The 21,437-nt window shown below is 44.9% G+C and overlaps 1 protein-coding gene across 7 annotated transcripts in view; it reads right to left on the reverse strand.

Annotated features, from left to right (window-relative positions):
• Window positions 1-710: 710 nt before the first annotated feature.
• foxp2 (forkhead box P2) overlaps window positions 711-21,437 on the reverse strand; it is a 104,599-nt gene continuing 83,872 nt past the window's right edge. For 5 of the 7 annotated variants that reach the window (XM_027272089.1, XM_027272088.1, XM_027272090.1 and 2 more), the window contains 8 exons: window positions 19,972-20,055; window positions 15,812-16,022; window positions 14,693-14,796; window positions 14,432-14,533; window positions 11,711-11,832; window positions 11,406-11,475; window positions 10,215-10,513; window positions 4,457-4,601 (listed from right to left, as the gene is read on the reverse strand). In XM_027272089.1, coding sequence (XP_027127890.1) covers window positions 4,457-4,601; window positions 10,215-10,513; window positions 11,406-11,475; window positions 11,711-11,832; window positions 14,432-14,533; window positions 14,693-14,796; window positions 15,812-16,022; window positions 19,972-20,055 — 1,137 coding nt within the window. Of the gene's footprint in view, window positions 4,602-10,214; window positions 10,514-11,405; window positions 11,476-11,710; window positions 11,833-14,431; window positions 14,534-14,692; window positions 14,797-15,811; window positions 16,023-19,971; window positions 20,056-21,437 lie in introns of all 7 variants that reach the window. The other 2 variants (XM_027272091.1, XM_027272092.1) reach the window with 2 other exon arrangements.

Below are 21,437 nucleotides of genomic sequence, written 5' to 3' on the forward strand. Positions count from 1 at the left end.
GTAGGCCTGCTGGAGTTGATTTAGCCACACGGCCTGTCATAGCGTTTTACCAGTCAACATCCATCAATCGAAGAGGCTAAAAGGCATGTGTTTTTTCTTTTGAAGTGTCAAGAGAAAACTGCTGTCTTGAAGACGGATGGAAAATGGAAGACGTCTGACGAAATTTCACATCATTGTTTTCTCTCCATGGTGCAGAACCTTGATGGTAATAAGGGATATTTTTTACATGAGCATGACAACAGACTTAATAATGCTGCTTGTGCCAGAACCACTTTTTCAGTATGTAGCCCAGAAATGATTCCTAGCTGGGTAAGTCACTTCTTACAAAAGCTTTTCAAAAAAAAAATGGTACACAGCAGTACTTCTGTGTATACTGGGACATGCTTGTGATACATAAAAGCAGTGGGCATGAATCACACACAGGCTAAACCCATTACAGGTCCAGAGGGGTGGGCAATACAGTGCCTTGTCCCGCTCTTCTAAACAAGACTCTAGGTGCTGCAAGCTGGAACAAAGCCTTGTAACATATACATTAAACTTTAATTGTTTTTTTTTCCCAACCCCTTCCTTCACATCTCTGAAGTAGCAGCTCCTGAAACGTTAAAAGTGTAATGCCAGCTAGATCTTCATGGCTGTGTCTTTGTAGAATAAAAGATATATGTGTAACAGCGGAGGGGGAAAAAATACTCTCTGATGCTGGAGGTAGACAGTTGCTTTTCAAATTCCAAGTTTTGGTCCTTTATTTTATTCAGCAGTGAAATGCCATGAATACAGAAAATAATAACGTCTGTTACAATTCTCAACCATGACCTTCTAATGTCAGAGAACCTTTAACGTATGGACACAGTACACAGTAATGAAAAGTATCAAAAAAAGTAGTTGAATCTTGATCAAAAGGAAATGAAACCAAAAAAAAAAAAAAAAAGTCTTCACCAATTACATAAACATATGTTTGCTACAGTCCCAATTTACTGTATACATAGGGGGATCATATTCCCAATTATTAGAGAAGGATAGCAGTAGAAAGGATACATGACTCAACTGCCAGACATAATGCTTCATAAAGTATGCACAGAGGTACAAGCAATAAATACACACATTAGGTTAAGCCTTACAGCTACGCAAAGCAGATGCAGAAAAAGCAGGTTTGCTATTCTTAGCGAGCAATGAGAGAGAAACAGTAAAAATTCAGGTAAGTCAGAAAAGAAACACTGAGATTTTTTTTTCCTCTTAGAAAAAAGTCTGGTAAATTTATGGGTCCACCAACATTTTTTTACATAAGTATGCACAGTTATCAAAATACAGACAAAATCAACCCAGAAAATCCAGACAATCCTAAAATCTAGTGGAGGAGCAGATCGCAGTTCTGGAGGTCTTTCTGGTATTATGTGCAAGCAACTATTTTAGACATTTTTTTTTTTACTTAATTTATACAAAACCCATGCAAATCTACAGGTAATATGCATTCTGTGGCTGACAGGTTTTATCCCTCCCAAAACAGTATATCTGAGGTAATGCACTCCTATGCATTGTACGTACATTGAGGCCATCGTCCCGATGATTTTTATTATATTCTTTTTATTGGTTCTTGTTTCCAGTCCACCAAATGATTTTTAGACATGCATTTTTTAAAACACAATATTCCCTTACAGGTAATCTATACATTATCATTCTACAAATGTTTGAGGACAACCTATTACAATGCAAATCTTCCATATCTTGACGCAGGGAATGTAAACGTTGGTTTGGAGCCACGTCCTATGAGACAAGCGTAGTAAAGTGTAACAGCTCTTGTGGCATTCTAATAACTCGTGCAATCTGTCATAATTGTTCTGAATTTGTTGTGCAGAGGTAGAAGCTTTTAGAAAGCCTTTTTGGGTAAGTGGGAGAACCCTTTTTTTTTTCTTTTTTTTTTCTTTTGAAAGACGCAGCGTCCTTTTTATTTGGTGTGATAAGATTATTAAGAACGTCGTCTTCAAGTCGTTTTGCTGACTCCAGCTAAGTATTGAAGGGATAAGCTTTGTTCCTGGGCCCAGTACCCTCTTGACGTGGAACTGGCATGTGAGTGTGTGTGTGTGTAGGTGTGTGTGTGTACTTTACATGCTGTGTGTTTGTAAAGTACTGCACGTGTCTGCGTGTTAAGCTCTTACAGCCAATTCCTCGACTTGGCACAACACTTGAAAACAACATAAGCACAGTGTTTCCACTTTGGTCAAAGCGGGCAGACGCGTCGCTCGTTCCAGCACGATACAAAGCCACTCGTCGGCTCTTTGACAGCATGCATTTTCTGCAGCTGAGTAGAAGAGTAAACCGGAACAAGAAGGTTGGCAAAAGTTGGGATCTGTGTGTGTGTGTATGTATGTGTGCGCATGTATGCTTGTCTCCAACAGGGTGTGTGTGTGTGTGGTCGGGTTTTTTTTTTTTTATCCCATACAAGAGGAGGCAGAATTTTGTGTAACTTTGGTTTACTGAAAACAGAAATGACCGTTAAAGCAACAACACTTTTCTAGATGACATTAGCTGTGAGGGAAATGATGGGACGTAGTCTCCACGATAACTACTTCTTCTTTAGTATCTAGAAATACCAAGTGTGTTATAAAAAGCTGGCTACCTATACAGAGTACATCAGTGCTGACACCAGTTGTATCCATATAGTTTAGAAGCTATGAACCACACAATGAGTATTTGATGACAAGTTAAAGCAAATATCACCTAGAAAAGGTTAACTTTCACCTTAGATATCCTCTTCTGCAATGGCTATTATTATTTGCTTTTACATGGTAACCAAGCCACATCATTTCATATCAACTTGAAATTATGACTTATTTGGCTTCACTAGATATTTTTCATGTTTGGTTAGCGATGTTTTCAGTTTCGGTTTCGACGCGGCTCGGGAAACAAAACCGCCACGGAAATAAGACGTGACATTATTTTGACAGTCCCACTTAGAACATTACATATTCACCAGGTTAGAAAAACAAATCGTAAAAGTAAAATAATGACATCTGATGTGTTCAATGCATAACAAATAAAAAGTAAAAATAAAAAAAAGGAAAATAAACTTCACAACAACACAATGTTTCTGCACTTCCATTGAATACACAAATGTTTTTGTTTTGGTCATAATCCACTTTTACAGTTAGCTGCTCTCTACCAGTCAAATCACCAGCACAAAATGCCTGCAGTTCATATATCACATCACTTTTGACCTACAGTACGTCTGGCAGGAAATCTCCAAAGTGGACGTTCTATGAGTTATCAAATTACACAAATCAAAATCAGCATTTATTTCCCCCTCTCTTTCTTACTTGGTGATCATCTTTGTATAGGGCTAAAATGAAAACAATCCCAGAGGTTATTCGAAGGTAGTTTGCGGAACAAAAGCTTCTCTTTGTACTAGTTTAAAGTCACAGAAGACGGACCAAGAGGAGTTTGGTGGCTTCTGTCTATAAGCTATTGGCCATTGCTAGTGTTGGCTTTGGTTTCTAGCTGTTGCCTGTGACTGTTTGCAGGTAGACAAAGCTTTAGAACGAGGAGGTAAGGAGAACAGCAAGAAGAAAATTATGCAGAAATGCATTTGTTTTGTAAATGGTGCTTTACACAAACTATTTTTTTTTCCCCCAACTGAATTTCCAGTTTTTTAACTTTATATCACAAACAGATAATAGACTGGAAGCCAACTTTTTTTTCTTTTTCTTTTTTTTTTTCTGGACAGCTGCAACAACAGTTTTGGTACCGCAGTTCCGTTTACTGGTGTGATTCAGGGAATGGCATTTACAGTTGGTGGTGTCTGAAATTATATATTTTTAGAAATTAACGATGGTTAAGAAAAAAAAAAAAGAAAAAAAAGGAAGGAAGAAGAAAAAAAAGCTAAAAATAATATACTGGTTTTCATAATAGTAGCAACATACAGGCAGTGACACAAATTTCTGAGACTACTCCTGTGCAAATGATAAACAGAGCAACAACTTGAATTGAACCAGCAATTGTCTCTAGACATTAACAACTACTGGGGGTTGGATTATTCACAAACATAAAACGTCTTCCTTTTTGGCAGTATATGAGGCCGCTAGCTTTTCAACGGAACATGATTTGCTCATTTGTTTCATGGTTTTTTTCCTCCATCCATGAGTCCATCATCCTTGTACTGTAATGTGGCCACGCCATCTCTAATGAAATAGGTCTCAAAGAGTTTAATTTATTTTTATTTTTTTAATCAGACATCTCATGCCTGTCATGTTTGGGGATCCCAAAGGGCTGCAACAAAGAGTTCCTTCGGATCGCTGTCCATCCGGATGCATGCTCAATAAATAGTCCCAGTGGTGAGAGAGACAAAGAGAGAGTCAGCTGTGGTTTTGCTTGGACTGTGGAGTGGTTTCTAGTCTTGCAGGAGGTCTGTGTGAGAGAAACAGTGCGGCTGGGTGAAGGGATACGTTGACCAAAAGCTGTATCCTAGTCACTCCAGGTCTTCTGATAAGTTCCCTTCCTCCAGCTCCCGGTCATCGTCCAGCTCTGGACTGTGATTGGCTGTCGTCACCAGTGACATCGGACAGTCGTCGTCATCCATGTTGAGTGGCTCCTCCTTCACGTGAATGGGTGGCCTATGGCACAATCACATTGGCGATAAATTAGATTTTTTATGTGTTTTATCACAAATTCCTGCAGCCAATAGCACTGCTCTGTTTTTTTCTTTTTAAATCTGTGCAAATATACATTTTTCTACACAAAGTAGTAGAAAGACGGTAAAAATAGATTGTAATTTAATTTACTGCTCTTGGAATAATCAGCTACCAGATAAATATTTTGTCGCATCAAAAAAAAACAACAGGCATACAACAGCCGTTTACATGCATTATCTGGTGAAAGTAACAACCGTGTTGTTTGTCAGACACTAATTCGACATGATGCCTCACGTCTACTGTAAGTAAGCGCATGAAAATTGCATGAAAAACACGGCCCCTGTAAGGCCGATAAGCTGTGATGTTCCAGACATGTTTGGCATTTAAAAGTTTACTGATGACACCAGGTTGAAATACATGAAAAAGGAAAAAAGGGGAAGGAAAAAAAACAAAAAAAAAAACAGGCCACATGATAAATAATGGAGAATTTCTCATCCCTGAGCCCCCTGGAGCAAAGGCAGAGGAGAGGCTTTTTTATCTAGTTAATAGAAAGCGCAGCCACTCGTTAATATGCAGGGGCTGTGCATGTCGCTCCTCAAGAGGAAAAACCGGCAGCTAGGTTCTGCCATTAATCAACTTCAGCCCCGGCAGTTCGCTCGGACACCATGATACATGTTTTTAACTCTAAATGGATGAATATCTTTAGCCACTGTCAATAAGCGCTGGGCAGGAAGCAGAAGCAGCGCTTGTGAACAGGACGCCTTTCCCTTCAGAACAACAGAGGAGTGGGCGGATGAAAAAAAAAAAAAAAAAAAGTGTTGGGCGACTAACAAGAATAATAATGCTGTCACACACAAACAAGGCATAACATGATCTGGGGCCCTAGTCGGGGAGAGGGGTTTGTGCCACGATGATAAATCTGACAAAACCTAATTATTTCTGACACATCGGATGCATCAGAAAATCCCCCTAGACTTTGAAAGAGGAGAGTGGGGAGAGAGAGGGAGACTTATCAAGTGGTAGTACGTTAGGACTCGTCTCATAGCCTCTCTCCTGGGCTGCCTTCATCAGTGGAAAGGAGGGAGGGAGGGGGGAGGAGGGGGGGAGGGAGGAGGAGGAATTTGAAAAGAATTTTAAAAGGTACAGATGACTTTAATATTCAGAGCCAAATACTGTAAATTAATATTCTGATGTGGTGGGATGAAGAGAGGAGGCTGATCTTAGCAGGATGCGAGCGGAGCGATGAATATTTCTGTTTTTTTTTGCCCCTCAAGATTCATGGAGGCAGCGAGAAGCAGAAGAGAAACACTTCGGCCAGAGGTTACAGAAACAGAAAAACACTAACTCCACTCCCTCTGACCCGACAGCCTGCTGAAAGCAAAGACTCATCTCTGTGAAGAAGTAAACTTTTAGAGGATCCAACTAATGCTGAAACAACTGGGTGATAAATTAGCTGAAGGAAAATGTGCACAGCAGCAGCTTTGGTAGTGTATCACTTACGACTCCTTTAGCAAATGTAATACTTTATCACTATAAATTAAAGATATTTGTGCTTAAATATCAAAACAGACAAAAGAAACTTAATTTGAGCATATTAGAGAGAAAAAGATCAAAATAATCGATTGAAAAAATGGACAAATGAATCCATCCATCCATAAGCAACATATGGTTTTTAACACACCATAATGTAGCTGTGCCAACTAAAATGACATTTTTGATTAGTAATGAACAGCATTAACAATTATACCTTCTCATATGAAGACATATTTTATATTTATATATTTTACTATCGTCAGCCATCATCTTTGGGAGCCCACATGAGCAGTTGTTGACAAGCTTAGTTTTCTAAAAAAAAATATCCTGATTATCTTTTTGTCACCATTACTTATTAAAATCACAATCAGCGTGCACTTGAATGCATCACATCGATCAATTGACACGGCTCAAAGTGAGATCCGTCCAGTTTAATATGCGGCTCATTAGGTGTTTGTGTGGCTTTGAGGAAAAAATATGCAGGATCGTATTCGCGGGCCTGAGCTTTCTGACACTTTATTAAAATATGTGGATGAGCCATTTAGTACTTAATGGCTAGCTGCCATTATTGAGTCGCTCAGGAGCAAAACGCTGGACTTTGGCGGCGTAATAAATACGCGGTGCTCTGCCACGTTCTGCGTGTGTGTGTGCTCTCGAGATGCCTGCTCTCACATCAATTGGAGATTAGCACCAGCAATCATGCAGAGGTATGTCAGGGATGCAAATAAGGTCATTAGTCCACGGGCCTAATGGTAGGTTGGGGGGGACAGGAGTTGGGGTGTGCTGAGGAGGGGGGTGTGGGGGGCAGGAAAGGGAGGCGAAAGCAAGGGTGAGGGGGCAATCAAAGACATTCATAACATCTCACTATAATTCATTAACTAACGCCAAAGAGGGGTGGTCACCAAACGATTAGACGTGACAGCAGAAGATAAAAATAATGATTTTATTTGCTTTTTATCAGGAGGACATGATGGAGCTGCTTACTACAAGAATTATTTTGCTTCATTTTAATTTTGTGTGAAGTTACTAATTTGCTCACATTGGAGTTTTTAAAGAGTCTTTCCCGGTTTACAGTGCTACTTCTTTTTGCCCCTTAGGGTGTACATGAGTGTATTGCACATGCATACACACATGCATGCACACACACACACACACACACACGCGGCCTGGCCTGGGGCGATCTGGTTTGCGGTTAAGCAGATAGCATTAACCTTTAGACGCTGAGGGGAAGAGGAGGTTTGTCTAATTGTTGGATTGCCTCGGTTGTCCTGAGGATGTCCTCTCCTGAGAAAGGCCCTTCAAGGTGATGTACTATTTAGTTTAGTGCTACGAGCCACTCCATTATTTAAAACAACACGCTGGGAAAGCCGGTCGTGAAAAACACATTTCTTCCATTTTGGCGGTTGTCGTGCCAAGTGTAAAAGCAGCAGGCGGGGATGGAAGGGAGGGAGGGATGAACGCATCTCATCCTCCACAGCCACTCATGTCGGTGTCAAGGTGGCGTGGCCAGAGAGGACGAGAAAGTCAGCACTGTCCAGTTACTAAAAGTTGAATGACCTGGGGGAGTGGGAACACTGGGATTCTCGAGTCTAGAGCCCGGTAGATCTGCTCCACTTAACACCCCATTTCAGAGAGGGGTAAACACGTCTAAACAGATTAATGTATAGACGTGTGGCGGGGCAAACTAAACACTGTTCTGTTCTCACTCAGAGAGTGAGTGCACCCTTTATCCATTACAGAAGTAGTTCGCTGATGTCGGCTGACTTCGCAACACGAGCTTTGATGGACAGCGGATGAGAATCACTGATGTGTAATTTCTGTTTGTCTCAGAATGGAGTTCTTCTTTCCGTGTGTGTGTGTGTGTGTGTGTGTGTGTGTGTGTGCGCGCGTGTTTCCCCCACATGCTACCTTTACCACACTGTGTGCTCACGCAGACCTGTGGGCCACTGCTGGGCTCAGGTTGTTTCAGACATTCCTGAAACTCGCACATCAATTTTTTAAAAACGCTCTACTTTCTCTCTCAGCTCCATTAAAAAAAAAAGATGGGAAAGTGTGGGGGGGGGGGGGGGGGGGGGGGGGGGGGGGGGGGGGGGGGGGGGGGGGGGGGGGGGGGGGGGGGGGGGGGGGGGGGGGGGGGGGGGGGGGGGGGGGGGGGGGGGGGGGGGGGGGGGGGGGGGGGGGGGGGGGGGGGGGGGGGGGGGGGGGGGGGGGGGGGGGAGGGGGGGGGGGGGGGGGGGGGGGGGGGGGGGGGGGGGGGGGGGGGGGGGGGGGGGGGGGGGGGGGGGGGTGGGGGGGGGGGGGGGGGGGGGGGGGGGGGGGGGGGGGGGGGGGGGGGGGGGGGGGGGGGGGGGGGGGGGGGGGGGGGGGGGGGGGGGGGGGGGGGGGGGGGGGGGGGGGGGGGGGGGGGGGGGGGGGGGGGGGGGGAGGGGGGGGGGGGGGGGGGGGGGGGGGGGGGGGGGGGGGGGGGGGGGGGGGGGGGGGGGGGGGGGGGGGGGGGGGGGGGGGGGGGGGGGGGGGGGGGGGGGGGGGGGGGGGGGGGGGGGGGGGGGGGGGGGGGGGGGGGGGGGGGGGGGGGGGGGGGGGGGGGGGGGGGGGGGGGGGGGGGGGGGGGGGGGGGGGGGGGGAGGGGGGGGGGGGGTGGGGGGGGGGGGGGGGGGGGGGGGGGGGGGGGGGGGGGGGGGGGGGGGGGGGGGGGGGGGGGGGGGGGGGGGGGGGGGGGGGGGGGGGGGGGGGGGGGGGGGGGGGGGGGGGGGGGGGAGGGGGGGGGGGGGGGGGGGGGGGGGGGGGGGGGGGGGGGGGGGGGGGGGGGGGGGGGGGGGGGGGGGGGGGGGGGGGGGGGGGGGGGGGTGGGGGGGGGCGGGGGGGGGGGGGGGGGGGGGGGGGGGGGGGGGGGGGGGGGGGGGGGGGGGGGGGGGGGGGGGGGGGGGGGGGGGGGGGGGGGGGGGGGGGGGGGGGGGGGGGGGGGGGGGGGAGGGGGGGGGGGGGGGGGGGGGGGGTGGGGGGGGGGGGGGGGGGGGGAGGGGGGGGGGGGGGGGGGGGGGGGGGGGGGGGTGGGGGGGGGTGGGGGGGGGGGGGAGGGGGGGGGGGGGGGGGGGGGGGGGGGGGGGGGGGGGGGGGGGGGGGGGGGGGGGGGGGGGGGGGGGGGGGGGGGGGGGGGGGGGGGGGGGGGGGGGATTTTTGACGTAATTAATGCCACACTTGCTCAATATTAATAGGAACAGTCTTGCATAAAATATAGCAGCTAAATCCCTATAATGTAGACAGTAGTGTAATTAAAGACAAATGTGTAATAGAGATTATTTATAGAATTAAAACTGTTACACAAAACGTCAGTCTCACCTCAGGTATGAGGCGTCATGCCATTGAAATTTACAAAGAGAAGTGTGCTTATGATACAATACATACTAGAGACTGAACCTTGCCCTCAGGTCATGGCAAACTCAAGAACATACTGGTACTGTGGGTTAAATATCAGGCAATTAAACTAACAAAGGGGCATAAGGGCAGTGAGTGAATTCACTGTAGGTATCTCAGATAGCTCCTCATAAAAAATGGGAGATGTGTGAGTCTGTGTAGGACACAATTATCTCTCAGATACGGTAGTGAGTGAGCAGGGAGGGATTGTGGGTTAAAGGATAATGAGTTCACATCGTTGGGTGTCTGTGGACTTACGTGGCTGTAGTGAGTTTAGAGTCTGTGACATCTGGGTTTGCTTTTAATACCGTGTAGGTGCATTACAGAGGCAGATTTTTTGTTTTTATGAGTGTTCATCAATAATTAAATAGTTTTTTTTTCAAAGATGCAGATCAATTTCAATCAGAGTTCATGTGCCAACTCTTAAAAATGTATTTCTTTCAGAAGACAGAGTAAATAAAATGTAAAGAGAAAAAAATAATGAGTCCCTCACAGTAATAGAATAATAATAAATCATTAAAAATGTGCAAATGTTTTCAACACTGAAGAATTTACATTTTTACATAAAACAATAAGCCTGAATTATAATGTAATTCTCATATATTCATGCCTGTGTGTGCATACAATACAATAAGCTGCAGAACTCACATGTGTACTGGTGGGGAGTATCCGGGGCTGCTGTGTCCGTTGGTGTCCAGGTGGTCGAGCGAGCCGTTGAGCTCATCGTGGGCGGACTGCATCAGGCTCGGTGGGCTGCCGCTCAGCGTACCTGGGGGGCTGCCACCCATCAGTCCAGGCGGACTGCCGCCCAAAAGTCCGGGTGGACTCCCGCCCATCAGGCCGGACGGGTCTCCGCCGAGGAGGCCGTGGCAGCTGCCTCCCATCGAGCCGCTGTTCATGAGGCCGGGGGTCCCCAGCAAAGGCAGGGAGGTCTCTGCAAGGGCAGCCTGCAGGAGAGGTGGACAAGGAGGAGAGATGGTTGAGGAATACAGTTTGAAGGGAGGTTGTTGGTAAAAATAGGCTCAAGAGTGTAAAAGACAGGAGGCAGAGAGAGGTGGAGGCATGAAGAGTGATACAAGAGGAAAAAGTGCCAGCTGTGAGAATGGTAAGATTTAACGTAGTAATTATTAAAACAGTTGTCTCATGCTTAAGTTTTTTATTCTTTTGCAAGCTATTTTTCCCCCTGTGACACCTTGCTGACAACTACCTCCCCCCAGCTGCCATTCATATGCCCTTGTGTGGTGTGGCTATTAAAAAAAAAAAGTCCCCCCAAAACTTTACCTGAAAATAATAAAAAACTCCTGACACTTTCGCCTGCTGCGCATTAAAGTTATATACAGTGATTAAATTTTTAAAGTTTTTGCCATGAGCACCTCGCCAGCGTACACTATGAAGCCAAATCATTTATGACAGCTTAGATAAATATTAATGCACATGCCCTTGCATTTGCACACGCCGCTATCAATCTAGGGTGGCTTGCCGCAGCTGAAAGGAGGAAGAAAGAGTGGAAGAGAAGGAGGGAGAGTTGCTTCCTGGTCCGACCACAGGGTGGCCTTCTGAGTCTGACTGTACAGGAAAGAGAGGGGGAAGGAGAAAGAAAGAGACAGAGAGAAAGAAAGGAGGAGGAAAGGGTGAGGGAAGAGATATAGAAACACCAAAGGAGAGAAACCGGAAAAAAAAGAAACTTCCTCTGATGAGTGTGAGTACTAATGTGGAGCCCTATTGTTCACAGTCATTCAGGAACTCAATTGGTCAATCAGTCAGGCAGCAGTCCTGCCTGTCAGTCATACACGCAGGCAGCCGGTGAGTCAGAGGTTCTCTGGCGCTTTCGGTTCATACCTGTAAGCTGGCGTTTAGTGCAGTTCCATAGCCGAGACTGGAGGGCAGGTTCTTGACAAGTGATGGGCTTCTGGAAAAGGTAAAAAAAAGAAAGAAAAAGAAACAAAAAGTTATTAGTGACTAAAGAACAAATGGCACAGCGAGGAGACTGCACAGAATATATGAACAAAGAGACAGAAAAAGAGAGACAGGAAGGTGTGTCACTAAGGAGTGTGCAGAATTTCGGGCCTCTGATTCTTTATGATCCCTCTACATGTCATTGACCTTCAGATCGAGATCTAAGGGAGAGGTGACAGAATTCGTACCCTGTGATCTTCTGCGACCTGCGTTTCTGGTACTCCACCTCGTCTACTGTCCACACCGCCCCCTTCACGTTCTCCACGCGCACAAAGCACTTGTGCAGACTGAGGTTGTGGCGAACGGCGTTCTGCGGAGACAGAACAACACACACGGGTCAGAGGGATGAGGTAAAAAAAAAAAAAAAACGAATCATTCATTCATTAACCATCAAGAAAAAAAAAAAGACGCTTGTAAAATAGATTTTTTTTCTTGCATTTTGAAAGAAATTCTCAACATTCACGCACCATTGATTTAATTAGTAAAAATTGAGTGAGAGCGAATGCTCTTACAAGTCCTGCACACAGTACATATCAATCAGAGTAAGTAGGCTAAAAGGAGGTAATCAGCATAGCGAATGGCTTATGGTGGTGACAGAAGTGGTAATGCCGGCCTTGATAATGGTGATGTCAGTAACCCTTTCTGCTCTGGAAAAGCATTTCTCTTAATGGACACATCGCTTTAAAGATGACAGTATTGCAAGAAGAAAGACAGTCATCAGGAGGCCCTTGTATCTGTGTGTGTGTGTGTGTGAGTGCATGAATAAGGAGGATTAAGGTGAACTGTATCTGACATCTATATGTCCAAATAACCTCAATGTGGTGTCAATCTGGTGGTTGAATACACGCTTACATGACACAGTTATCTCTCAAATTTATTATCAAAGCCGGATTTAAATTAAAACACAATATATCAGTCGTGCAGCAAACTGGTGAGGTGTTTTCATTAATTACAAAATAAGAAAACCAACAGGAGGAGGAAAAAAAAAAAGCCCTCGTATTAATATGACCATATGACCATAATTAAAACATGCATCAGACTCTACAAATAATAACCTTGGCTTTAATATTCCTGCCTCTCGTATTTATCATCTCCCTTAGCTTGGTGTGTACTGCTCTTTCACCAAGAAAAAGGGATTCAGAAAAAAAAAAAAAAAAAAAAACTCATAAGCAGATCTCGCATCTGACCTGAAAATCCCAGGATTTGATTGATCTTAATGCCCATGGCTCTGAATATGATAATTTTAATATTAATGAGCAAATGAGCAGTTTTATTATGCATGCTATATAGTTAGAACTAATAAGCTTCTGGGGTGAGAGAAAAAGAGAGAGAGAAAGAGAGAAAGTGGGGTGGTGGTGGGGGGCTAGATCCCTCTTTTGAGCTGATGAGACCAAGCTGAGATATTAAACTACCTTTCATTTCTTTCTTCACCCCCCCTCTCCTCCTTTTTTTTTAAAACAAATTCTCTCTGTTAATCAAATGACAAACCCATCGCTGATCATCCCACTAATACTTACAAAGGGAATTGTGGAGCTGTAGATGTAAATAGATCACCTTGGTTATTGTGTGCAGGGTGGGAGACACGGAGACGAGATATTTCTAATGTCATTGTGATATCATTGCTATTGTATCACAGGAACAAAGGAACTTTTTTTTTTTCTTCTTTTTTTTTTTGGGGGGGGGGAACCAAGACTGGAAAAAAAGAACATTTAAAAAAGACACATATGCATGTGCTCGTCTTGTCTTGTGCTGAAAATATATAACAAAAGCCACAAAACCTCGGAGAACATATCTTGTCATAACATTATTACGCAGCAAAACATTGCCCGTACTGTACCTAACAAACTAGAAAAGGGCACCGATCGTTTCGCATGCCCTCCTGAATTGGTGATCACACGCCCATGTGCTTCATTTGCATCCCAAATCCAAATTAATTCACTTTGCTAAATCTAGTGCTGCGCCATGTCTTGCATACTGATGAGCGGCTGGTTTGAGTTTTTCCCCTCCAGTCCTCTGTGCAGCCACAAAGGCTAAAGGCGGCTAACGAATGGCGTGCGGGGGCCACGGGATAAAAAAAAAAAAAAAAAACGCTGAAGACACCGACGCTCGAGTCGAGGCTTTCTTTATCAGCAGGCAGACACACTTCTGGTTAAAACATGTGCTGCGGGAAAAGACATTTTTTACCATCTTTGTGGAGGCAGACAGGACAATAAAGTTGTCGGGACAGATATACAAATGGGCCCTTTTGTGTGGGTAAATAAAGAGTGCTCCCTCCATGACAGGCCAATTCTCACTTTACTCCCAGCTTTAGTTCCACATGAACACACCCTTAACCCCTCTCTTAGACGCAGTTCATGTGTTTGGTGTGTGTGTGTACATGTGAGGCTCCTGCGTGCGCGTGTCTTCGGCCTAGCCCCTTCAAACGCGGTTGAGAGCTGGTTAACAGGCAAACAGCCATCTTTCTTCCTAATTAACCAATGATATGCGAGAGAAGGTGGTTTCAGGAGTAGGAGGTGGGGTGTCTCTCTTAACAAAAGGTGCTGATGATGGAGTGGCTGCTGTATAATTAGTGCGTCAGAGCACCTCTCCTCTCCACGCCAAGCCTCTGCTATTAATTGCACCAAATTAGAAAACGATATCTGAGGCAGAATAATTCTTTCAGCTGTCATTTCCAAACAGAGAAGGCAGAATGGCGGAAAAAATAAATAAGAGAGAGAATGGGCTCTGTTCGAGGGGAAGGGGAGAGGAGCACTGAGTAAATATATGCTTTATTGAGGTTTTGTTTTTGACTTCAGCGAGAGGAAGGAGTAGTCTTTACTGTAAGAGGAGTGAAAGGGCACCGCGGGGTGCAGGTGGAGGGTTGTGTGTGTGGGTTGAAGGGGTGGGGGGTGAGGGTTCATCAAGGTTACCTTCCAAGTTGCAGCATTGCGTCTGAAGTAGGCGAATGTGCGTGTGAACCAGCTGTAGATTTCATTAAGCGTTAACTGCATGTCGGCAGAGTCCATGATAGCCTGAAATGAGATGACATCAAATAATGGTTTACTAACGAGACCACGTAACTGACAGACACACACGCACGCACGCACACCAGCGGATTGAGCGCGCTGCCATGATTCATGCAGCAATTAATTTTAATCTAATCAGGCAAAGTTAATTTATTTCCCACTCACCTGTCTTATGAGGGTTGCATAAGTAAATGGCGGTCTGACATCTGCGTTCTTATAAAACTCGTAGTTTGGGGCGATCTCTGGAAAAATAAATACTGTGTCACCACCTGAAATAATTGGTAAATTTTATTCCTTTAGGTATTGAAAATACTCAAGGTTTCATCAAATCACAGGAGGGGAGGGGGGACAGAGAGGGGAGACAAGGGGGGCGGGGGAGAAAAAGAGGGTGCAGTGGGGTAGGTTAGAGGGGGCACATCAAATCAGCATTTTCCATGTCTAACAAAATGCATTTTTAATTAATCTCTCTCGCGAGAGATCTTAAACACTAATACATCCATAAAATGAGATCCGTGTAGTTAGTTATGGTGAAGTTGAATAATTTATGTGTCTTCACACTAAACACAGACAGAGTAAATATAAACATCAAAGACGGACCGTTTAAAATGCAAAGCTTAAATACATGGAATGTCTTAATGCAATAAATATTGTATTTTTCCACCATTATTTGAACTTAATTAACATTCATGTAATATTTATGCACAGAGGAAGTTCTTGTCTATTTACATATAGAGTGATTAAACACTGGCTTGCTTTTATAAACCAACCCAGACATCACACATTGGCAAGACCAACAAGCATCTGTGGTCATGTGTGTTTATGTCAGTCTGTATGTATGCACAGTGTGTGTGTGTGTGTTAAAAAAGTACTAGAATACGATTATGGGTGAGTGCTATTAATAGTGCAGTGCTCAGGGGTGAGGTATCACACGTCATTTGCTATTTCAACGTCGTGATGTCATTAACTTCGAATGGAAATTCAGATTAAAAAAGGAAAACAATCAAGTCAACAAATTCTGAATTGAATTTTAATCCAAGTCAAATCAGTGACATGATTTAATACCTCAATGGATCAGTGTGTGTGTGTGTGTGTGTGTGTCAGGCTCAATTCACATTTTATTCAGGCAATTTAATAAAACTGAAATTTTTCGAGGTATTTACATGTAACATTGTGAACGCATTTGCTTGAAAGTGAATTGTTTGCACTGACAGAGCATATATCTGTGTGCTTGTGTGTGTGTGTATGTGTGTGACGTGCAGTGCAGCGCTGAGTAGTTGGTCCTACCTGACGACAGGGGCATGGAGTATTTGTCCGAGTGGCGTCGGCGCATGGCTCCCATACTGGGGACGTTGGCTCCTCCCAGTACCGACGGCACCTGGGGCATGGCGGCCATGGGCGTGATCGGCGCCGTGGGCGTGGTGGGTGTCTGAGGTAAGTTGGGGGGCGATGCTGAGGGCAAGTTCTTGGACATGGTGACGCTGGACACCAAGTTGAGCTGTAGCGGAGGAAAGATGACAGATACAAATAGAAGTAGCAGGGAGAGGGAGGGAGAGAAAGCGAGAGAGACAGAGAGAGAGAGAGGAAGGCATTATTTTGTGGTTTCTCCGACAGAGCCGAGTGTCTGCTCTCCCTCTCTCTAACACAGCTGTGTTTCCACTAACAAGGCTCGTGGAGAGGAGCCAGCCCATCTCCACTAATTACAACCACCAAATTGTATCATAAGAATTCTAATTAGAGCACGCTGTTCAAGATTATCCAACGATCAGCCTCCGTGTTATCCCGGCCCCATCTCTCTTTATCTCTCTATTTATCTCTCCCACCCTCCCTCCCTCCCCCCCCTAGCTCCCCCACTGCAACCACCCATAAGCTGTTCACGCCGAGGCAATGAGCTGGTAAAACCTTGTCTGCTGTGGGTGTCAATTGATCGACCCTGGTCCACAACCACAATCCTACTCATGTCATGATCCCCTTTGGTCTGAAAGGGTTAACTAGTGACTGTAGTGTTACTATTTTAAAAAGATACCGGCAGCAACTCAGAGACACCTCAGCCAAAAATCCTGCTATTACAAGTGGAACCAGCGAGTGGATTCCAGTTAGAGAGTGTAATTGGCTGCAGTTGATTGGCTATTTATACAAGACTAATGCTGCATCATGGGTAAATACTAAGGTTGCTATCCAAAAAAGAAAAAAAAAACACTTGGGTCTTCATCTATGACTTCTCTTGCACCATTATGTTGGATGATGTAATGTAGTTCAACAGAAGAACAGCTTATGGCTTATAGGACTAAAGGTCCAGACAAATACGTATTTTAAGGGTTTTTATGACGCTAAATAACCCTATAGTTACTATAGAAACTTCATGTTTTTCGACCCATATAAAGCCTTAATCTTGACCAGGTTTTGTGGACTAACACCAACAGCTAAACTCCTGGTTAGAACAGCCAGCAAGGTCACTGTAAGTAAGCAATCAATGCAAACTAAATTGAGGCACGTGAAGCAAATATTATATTTTGTCTCACTTTATAGGCAGAATTTATGACTGTAGTCTAGTGGATGGACACTTTTGATGACAGAACTTCAAACATCATCAACAATACAAGAAGTCTCTCCATTAGAGATTACAGTTCTAGTTGATTTGTCACTCCTAATCCAGTGGACAAGGAATTCTGTGTTCTTTCTCAGAGTAAGATTGGAAGAAAAAAAAAAACACACACCCTGCATGGACAGTCATGGTGACTCCAGACACTCACATTCTCACTCACTCATTCTATCTTTGTCTCTTCCTCCACTCCTTCAACATTAGGGACCAGAGAGCGCTGTAAGTCACCTCTGGCAGGAATGCCAACTGTGTCTCGCTAATCGTCCGGCTTTTCCACCACTTTTTTCGCGTTTGCTTCCCAAATCTCATGTGAGAGGCTCTAACCGACTGGAAAATTCCTAACTGACCTTTTAGTCTCTGCGCTAATTTGGTTGGAATGGTAATGACATCGTTACATATTCAAACCAAATTGCCTTAATTGTGAGTCTACAAGTGGAAGGCATCCGTTTGCGAGAGTTTGAATTAAAACCGACTTGAAAGATGGAAGGGAGATGGGGGGGGGGGGGGGGAGGCGCTGAGAGACGGAGGAGCGAGGCGGAGGAGAAAAGGTATCGGCGGTCATTTGTGGCATGTGTTGATAAATACGATAAAATGTCAAGTTTGAGAGACTGCGGTGGATGGAGGGGTTTTCGGGCTGATAATTATATGCCCACTTAGCTGTAATGAGCTGCTACAGTGATGGGCTGGGACAAGAGCTGGGTGCATATACAGAACTCTGCTGAGTACAGAGAATGAGGATGAGAGTTGAGGGGTTATAGAAAGTTTATACATCTGCATCAAGAGGTCTGATTGATTCATCGACCTAAAACCTAATCTTTTGCGATGTCTTTCTCTCTTACTGTTTTAATGTTCTATTTAACAAACGCACATTCGCTGACTTGATGCAGTAGCGGAATCATGGAAGTACGTCTTGTGCAAATCTTTATTTCTTTCATTTAATTCGCACTGGATGAGGTCATGACGGCGTGTCTGCATCCTGCTACAGGCGCCCAAACCAAACACTGAGCTGCGAAAATACCGACTGCATTTCCTCAAAAGGCAATTTGATAAACACTCGCACTCTGCGTGGCGGAAAACACCTCAAAATATGCAAACCAAATTCAAAGTAAATGCCTTCGTGTGTGTGTGTGTGTGTGTATGGGCATGTATATTTATAATGTTAAAACATAATTTCCCGTCCTTTTTTAGCCGCCTCTTCACCTACGAGACACAGCGACAAGCGTGACATGTTTGCGGGCGAGTTTTTTTTTTTTGGGGGGGCGAAATAGAATTGATTACAGTCAAACGGATGGAGGAGGGAGCACTCCGTCACCTCCCGCTCATCTGAATACACACTCAAGGTTGAGAGAAAGAGAGAGAGAGAGATCTTATTATTCAGAACTTGCAGCCTTGCTAACTTTGATTCTCACCCATCCATGGCATGGCCAAAAGGTAGCATTTAATGAAGTGTGATTCAGGGAATAAATGGGGTCATATTGGAGACAGTGCACTGGGTGTCTTGTATTCGTCTGGCTTTGGTTTCTTTGTGGACTTCGCTAATGAAAAAATAGGACTTATTTCCAGACTTCTTCATATTTATCAAATCTCTCTGTGTGAGTCCACTGGGTGCAAATCCATGCTGCCATTTGAAATCCACCAACCGTCTCTCTTTTGTTACATCTGTTCACTTACGCACAGAAGACTCACACACACACGTCATTCGACATGCTGAATCTTCAGCTTACCTCCCCCTAAAAAAAACAAATATTAAAAAAAAACGGGCCTTACAACTGAGGACTTAACTGTTCGTTTAAGAATTCTGTCTGAATTTCCCCCACCATCAAATGCAATTAGCTGCTCTTTCATGTGTGCTTTATGTAATGCAATACTTCATTAGCATCATTCATTCATATTCAGGCATGGATTATAGGCTGCAAATTCTTTATTGGATGAGATGGAACCAAGCTGCTGGAGTTTTGAAGATTAAAAAAAAAAAAAAGCTACGAAGAGAGAGTGAGAGAGACAGAGAGAGACAAAGATTGAATAATAAAAAGGGAGTTTGATTCCTGATGGAATTATGGGATAATTATGCTATCTTGTGATTATCTACATTCTATGATGAGAGGTGATGAGGGAAATTATTCTATTGAAAGTAGGCACTTACTAAGCAGCGGAAACACGCTAACAATGTTTTGCTCTCAAATATTTCAAAACGTCTAAAACTGTGAGGAAATAATGTTTGCAAAAATGTATCATCTTAACGTTAAATTCAAATACCGGTTCGGGAGGAACGTGTTCGTAATCATTCAATCGAAAAGAAAAAGGCAAGAGAAAGAAAAATGTGGAATGACATCATTTTCCTTCTTCAATGACCCCTTTCACAATTTGGGATTTTTTTCCCTCCCCTCTTCTGTAACCAATTTCAGCAGCACTGTGGGTATTTATGTCAACATCACACCATCTTCACCACTCAGCTGTAATTTTCAGGTGTTTGTTGTTAAAATGACACATCTTCTCCTCTCTCATTCCACTTCTGCGTGCTACTGCGGCCACCGAGCCAAACAGTCATCAGCTGCCAACAGGTTGTTTTGGCTATTATATCTATCACAAAGAAATGACCCTGCGTTTTAGCCAAGGACTCCGCCGCTCTGCCATCTAATACACTTTCCAAACTCTATTGTCCTCTCGTGGCGCAAAATACCCGATAAGAAGCAGATGTAACTCTGTATTACAAATCCCATTCTCCCTTTTCATCTTCGGTCACTCACTCGCACAACTGCAGGGTGGGTTAAACTGTTCATTTTCTGTACGGGAGCCTCATTCATAGCCAAGCTTGTTTACGGTAGCCGGAGTAATATGCACTCACTGGTTTGGGAGATGACTTGGGTTCCGAGGGCCGCATGTGCAAGTGGGCCATCATCGCCTGAAGACGCTCACGTTCTTTAGAAAGCTGTTAAGAGAGAAGAAGAAGAAGAAGAGAGTACATTAGAGTGGAGGAGCAGAGTGGAGAGGAGAGGAATAGAGAAAGGATGAGAATAAAGAATATGAGACTGGGGTGGGAGAGGGAGAAAGAAAGAAAAAGGTTGGATATAAACCAAACAGTTCTGCTGGAGATGTGAGGAGAATATGAGAGAGGGGTGGGTGGAGGAGTGCAGACAGGTCAGGCAAAACAAATAGCATTTCATCTTTTTGTCAATAGCAAAATTTAGGTCAGCGAGGCTCTGACAGTAACAAGCTAGTTGGGCCATAAATTAGGTGGTCCTGAGTGTCTGCTCAAAGTCCTGTGGACACTGTTAGGGGGATGGAGCGCAGCCAGCAGCTGCTGAGAGGTGAAGGGGTCTTCCAAACAGGGTGCCAGGTGGCCCCGCCTCCCCGGTCCAGTTAGTGGCCCCAGCCATCGCCTATCATCAATCTAATTCACAGGGAGTGACAGGGACTAGACCATGTGAAAAGCTCGACCCCCCCTCCGCCCCCTCAATTCCACACCCTTAATATACACACACAAGGACCAAACACACAGAGAAACAGACAAGAAAGTAGGCGTACACACACACACACACACACAGAGGTGCACACATACACAGAACTGGGCCTCATTACTAGTGATGGCTCTCGTGGAAAAAAAAAAAAAGAGAGAGAGAGAGAGGAAGAGAGGGATGGTGGGAGTAAGGAATGAAAAGAGGGAGGAAAGAGAAGAGACAGGACAGACAACACAAGTGCACCACTGTAATTGGTCACACTGTAAAGCGCAGGCTTCAGTAGCTTTGAGTTTCAATGAAAAACAAAACACAGGAAATGAAATAAAATGAAATAAATAATATAAATCCTTTTTTCTATTCTGTTTTTTTTTTTTTTTCGTTCACGCCTACAGACTTTATCTGGTTTTAAAACCCCACCAGATGCCTCACAATTAAATACAAACTGTTTATCAGAGCAGAAAATAAATATGTGGAAATGCTTGGCTTCAAGCAGGCCTTAGGACTCTCGCCTAACACTTATCATACTCCTAATATATTAGTATTGAGACATTTAAATAATTATGACTTCATATATTGAGGAAAACTGGTTAGCTCTGACCCAAATACTCAGATCCTGGAGGCCTGGTTTTGACTGGCAGACTGAATATTTCCAGCTGGCACCTTGTTTAAACATACATATCTATTTGTTTCTAAAGGAAGAGGAGAGGTTGTCGGCAGTGCTGAGTAATAATGTCGCTCAATCAGCGCTCTCATTATCTAGCCAGCGTGACTTCTTAATAAGGTCACGCTCCACCTACTGAAAATAGTTCCCTCCTTTTGAGCTTTCTTCAGGTGCAAAGTGCAGTTAATTAAC

The sequence above is a fragment of the Larimichthys crocea genome, chromosome XX (assembly GCF_000972845.2).
Source record: "Larimichthys crocea isolate SSNF chromosome XX, L_crocea_2.0, whole genome shotgun sequence".
In the NCBI taxonomy this organism is placed as follows: Eukaryota; Metazoa; Chordata; class Actinopteri; family Sciaenidae; genus Larimichthys; species Larimichthys crocea.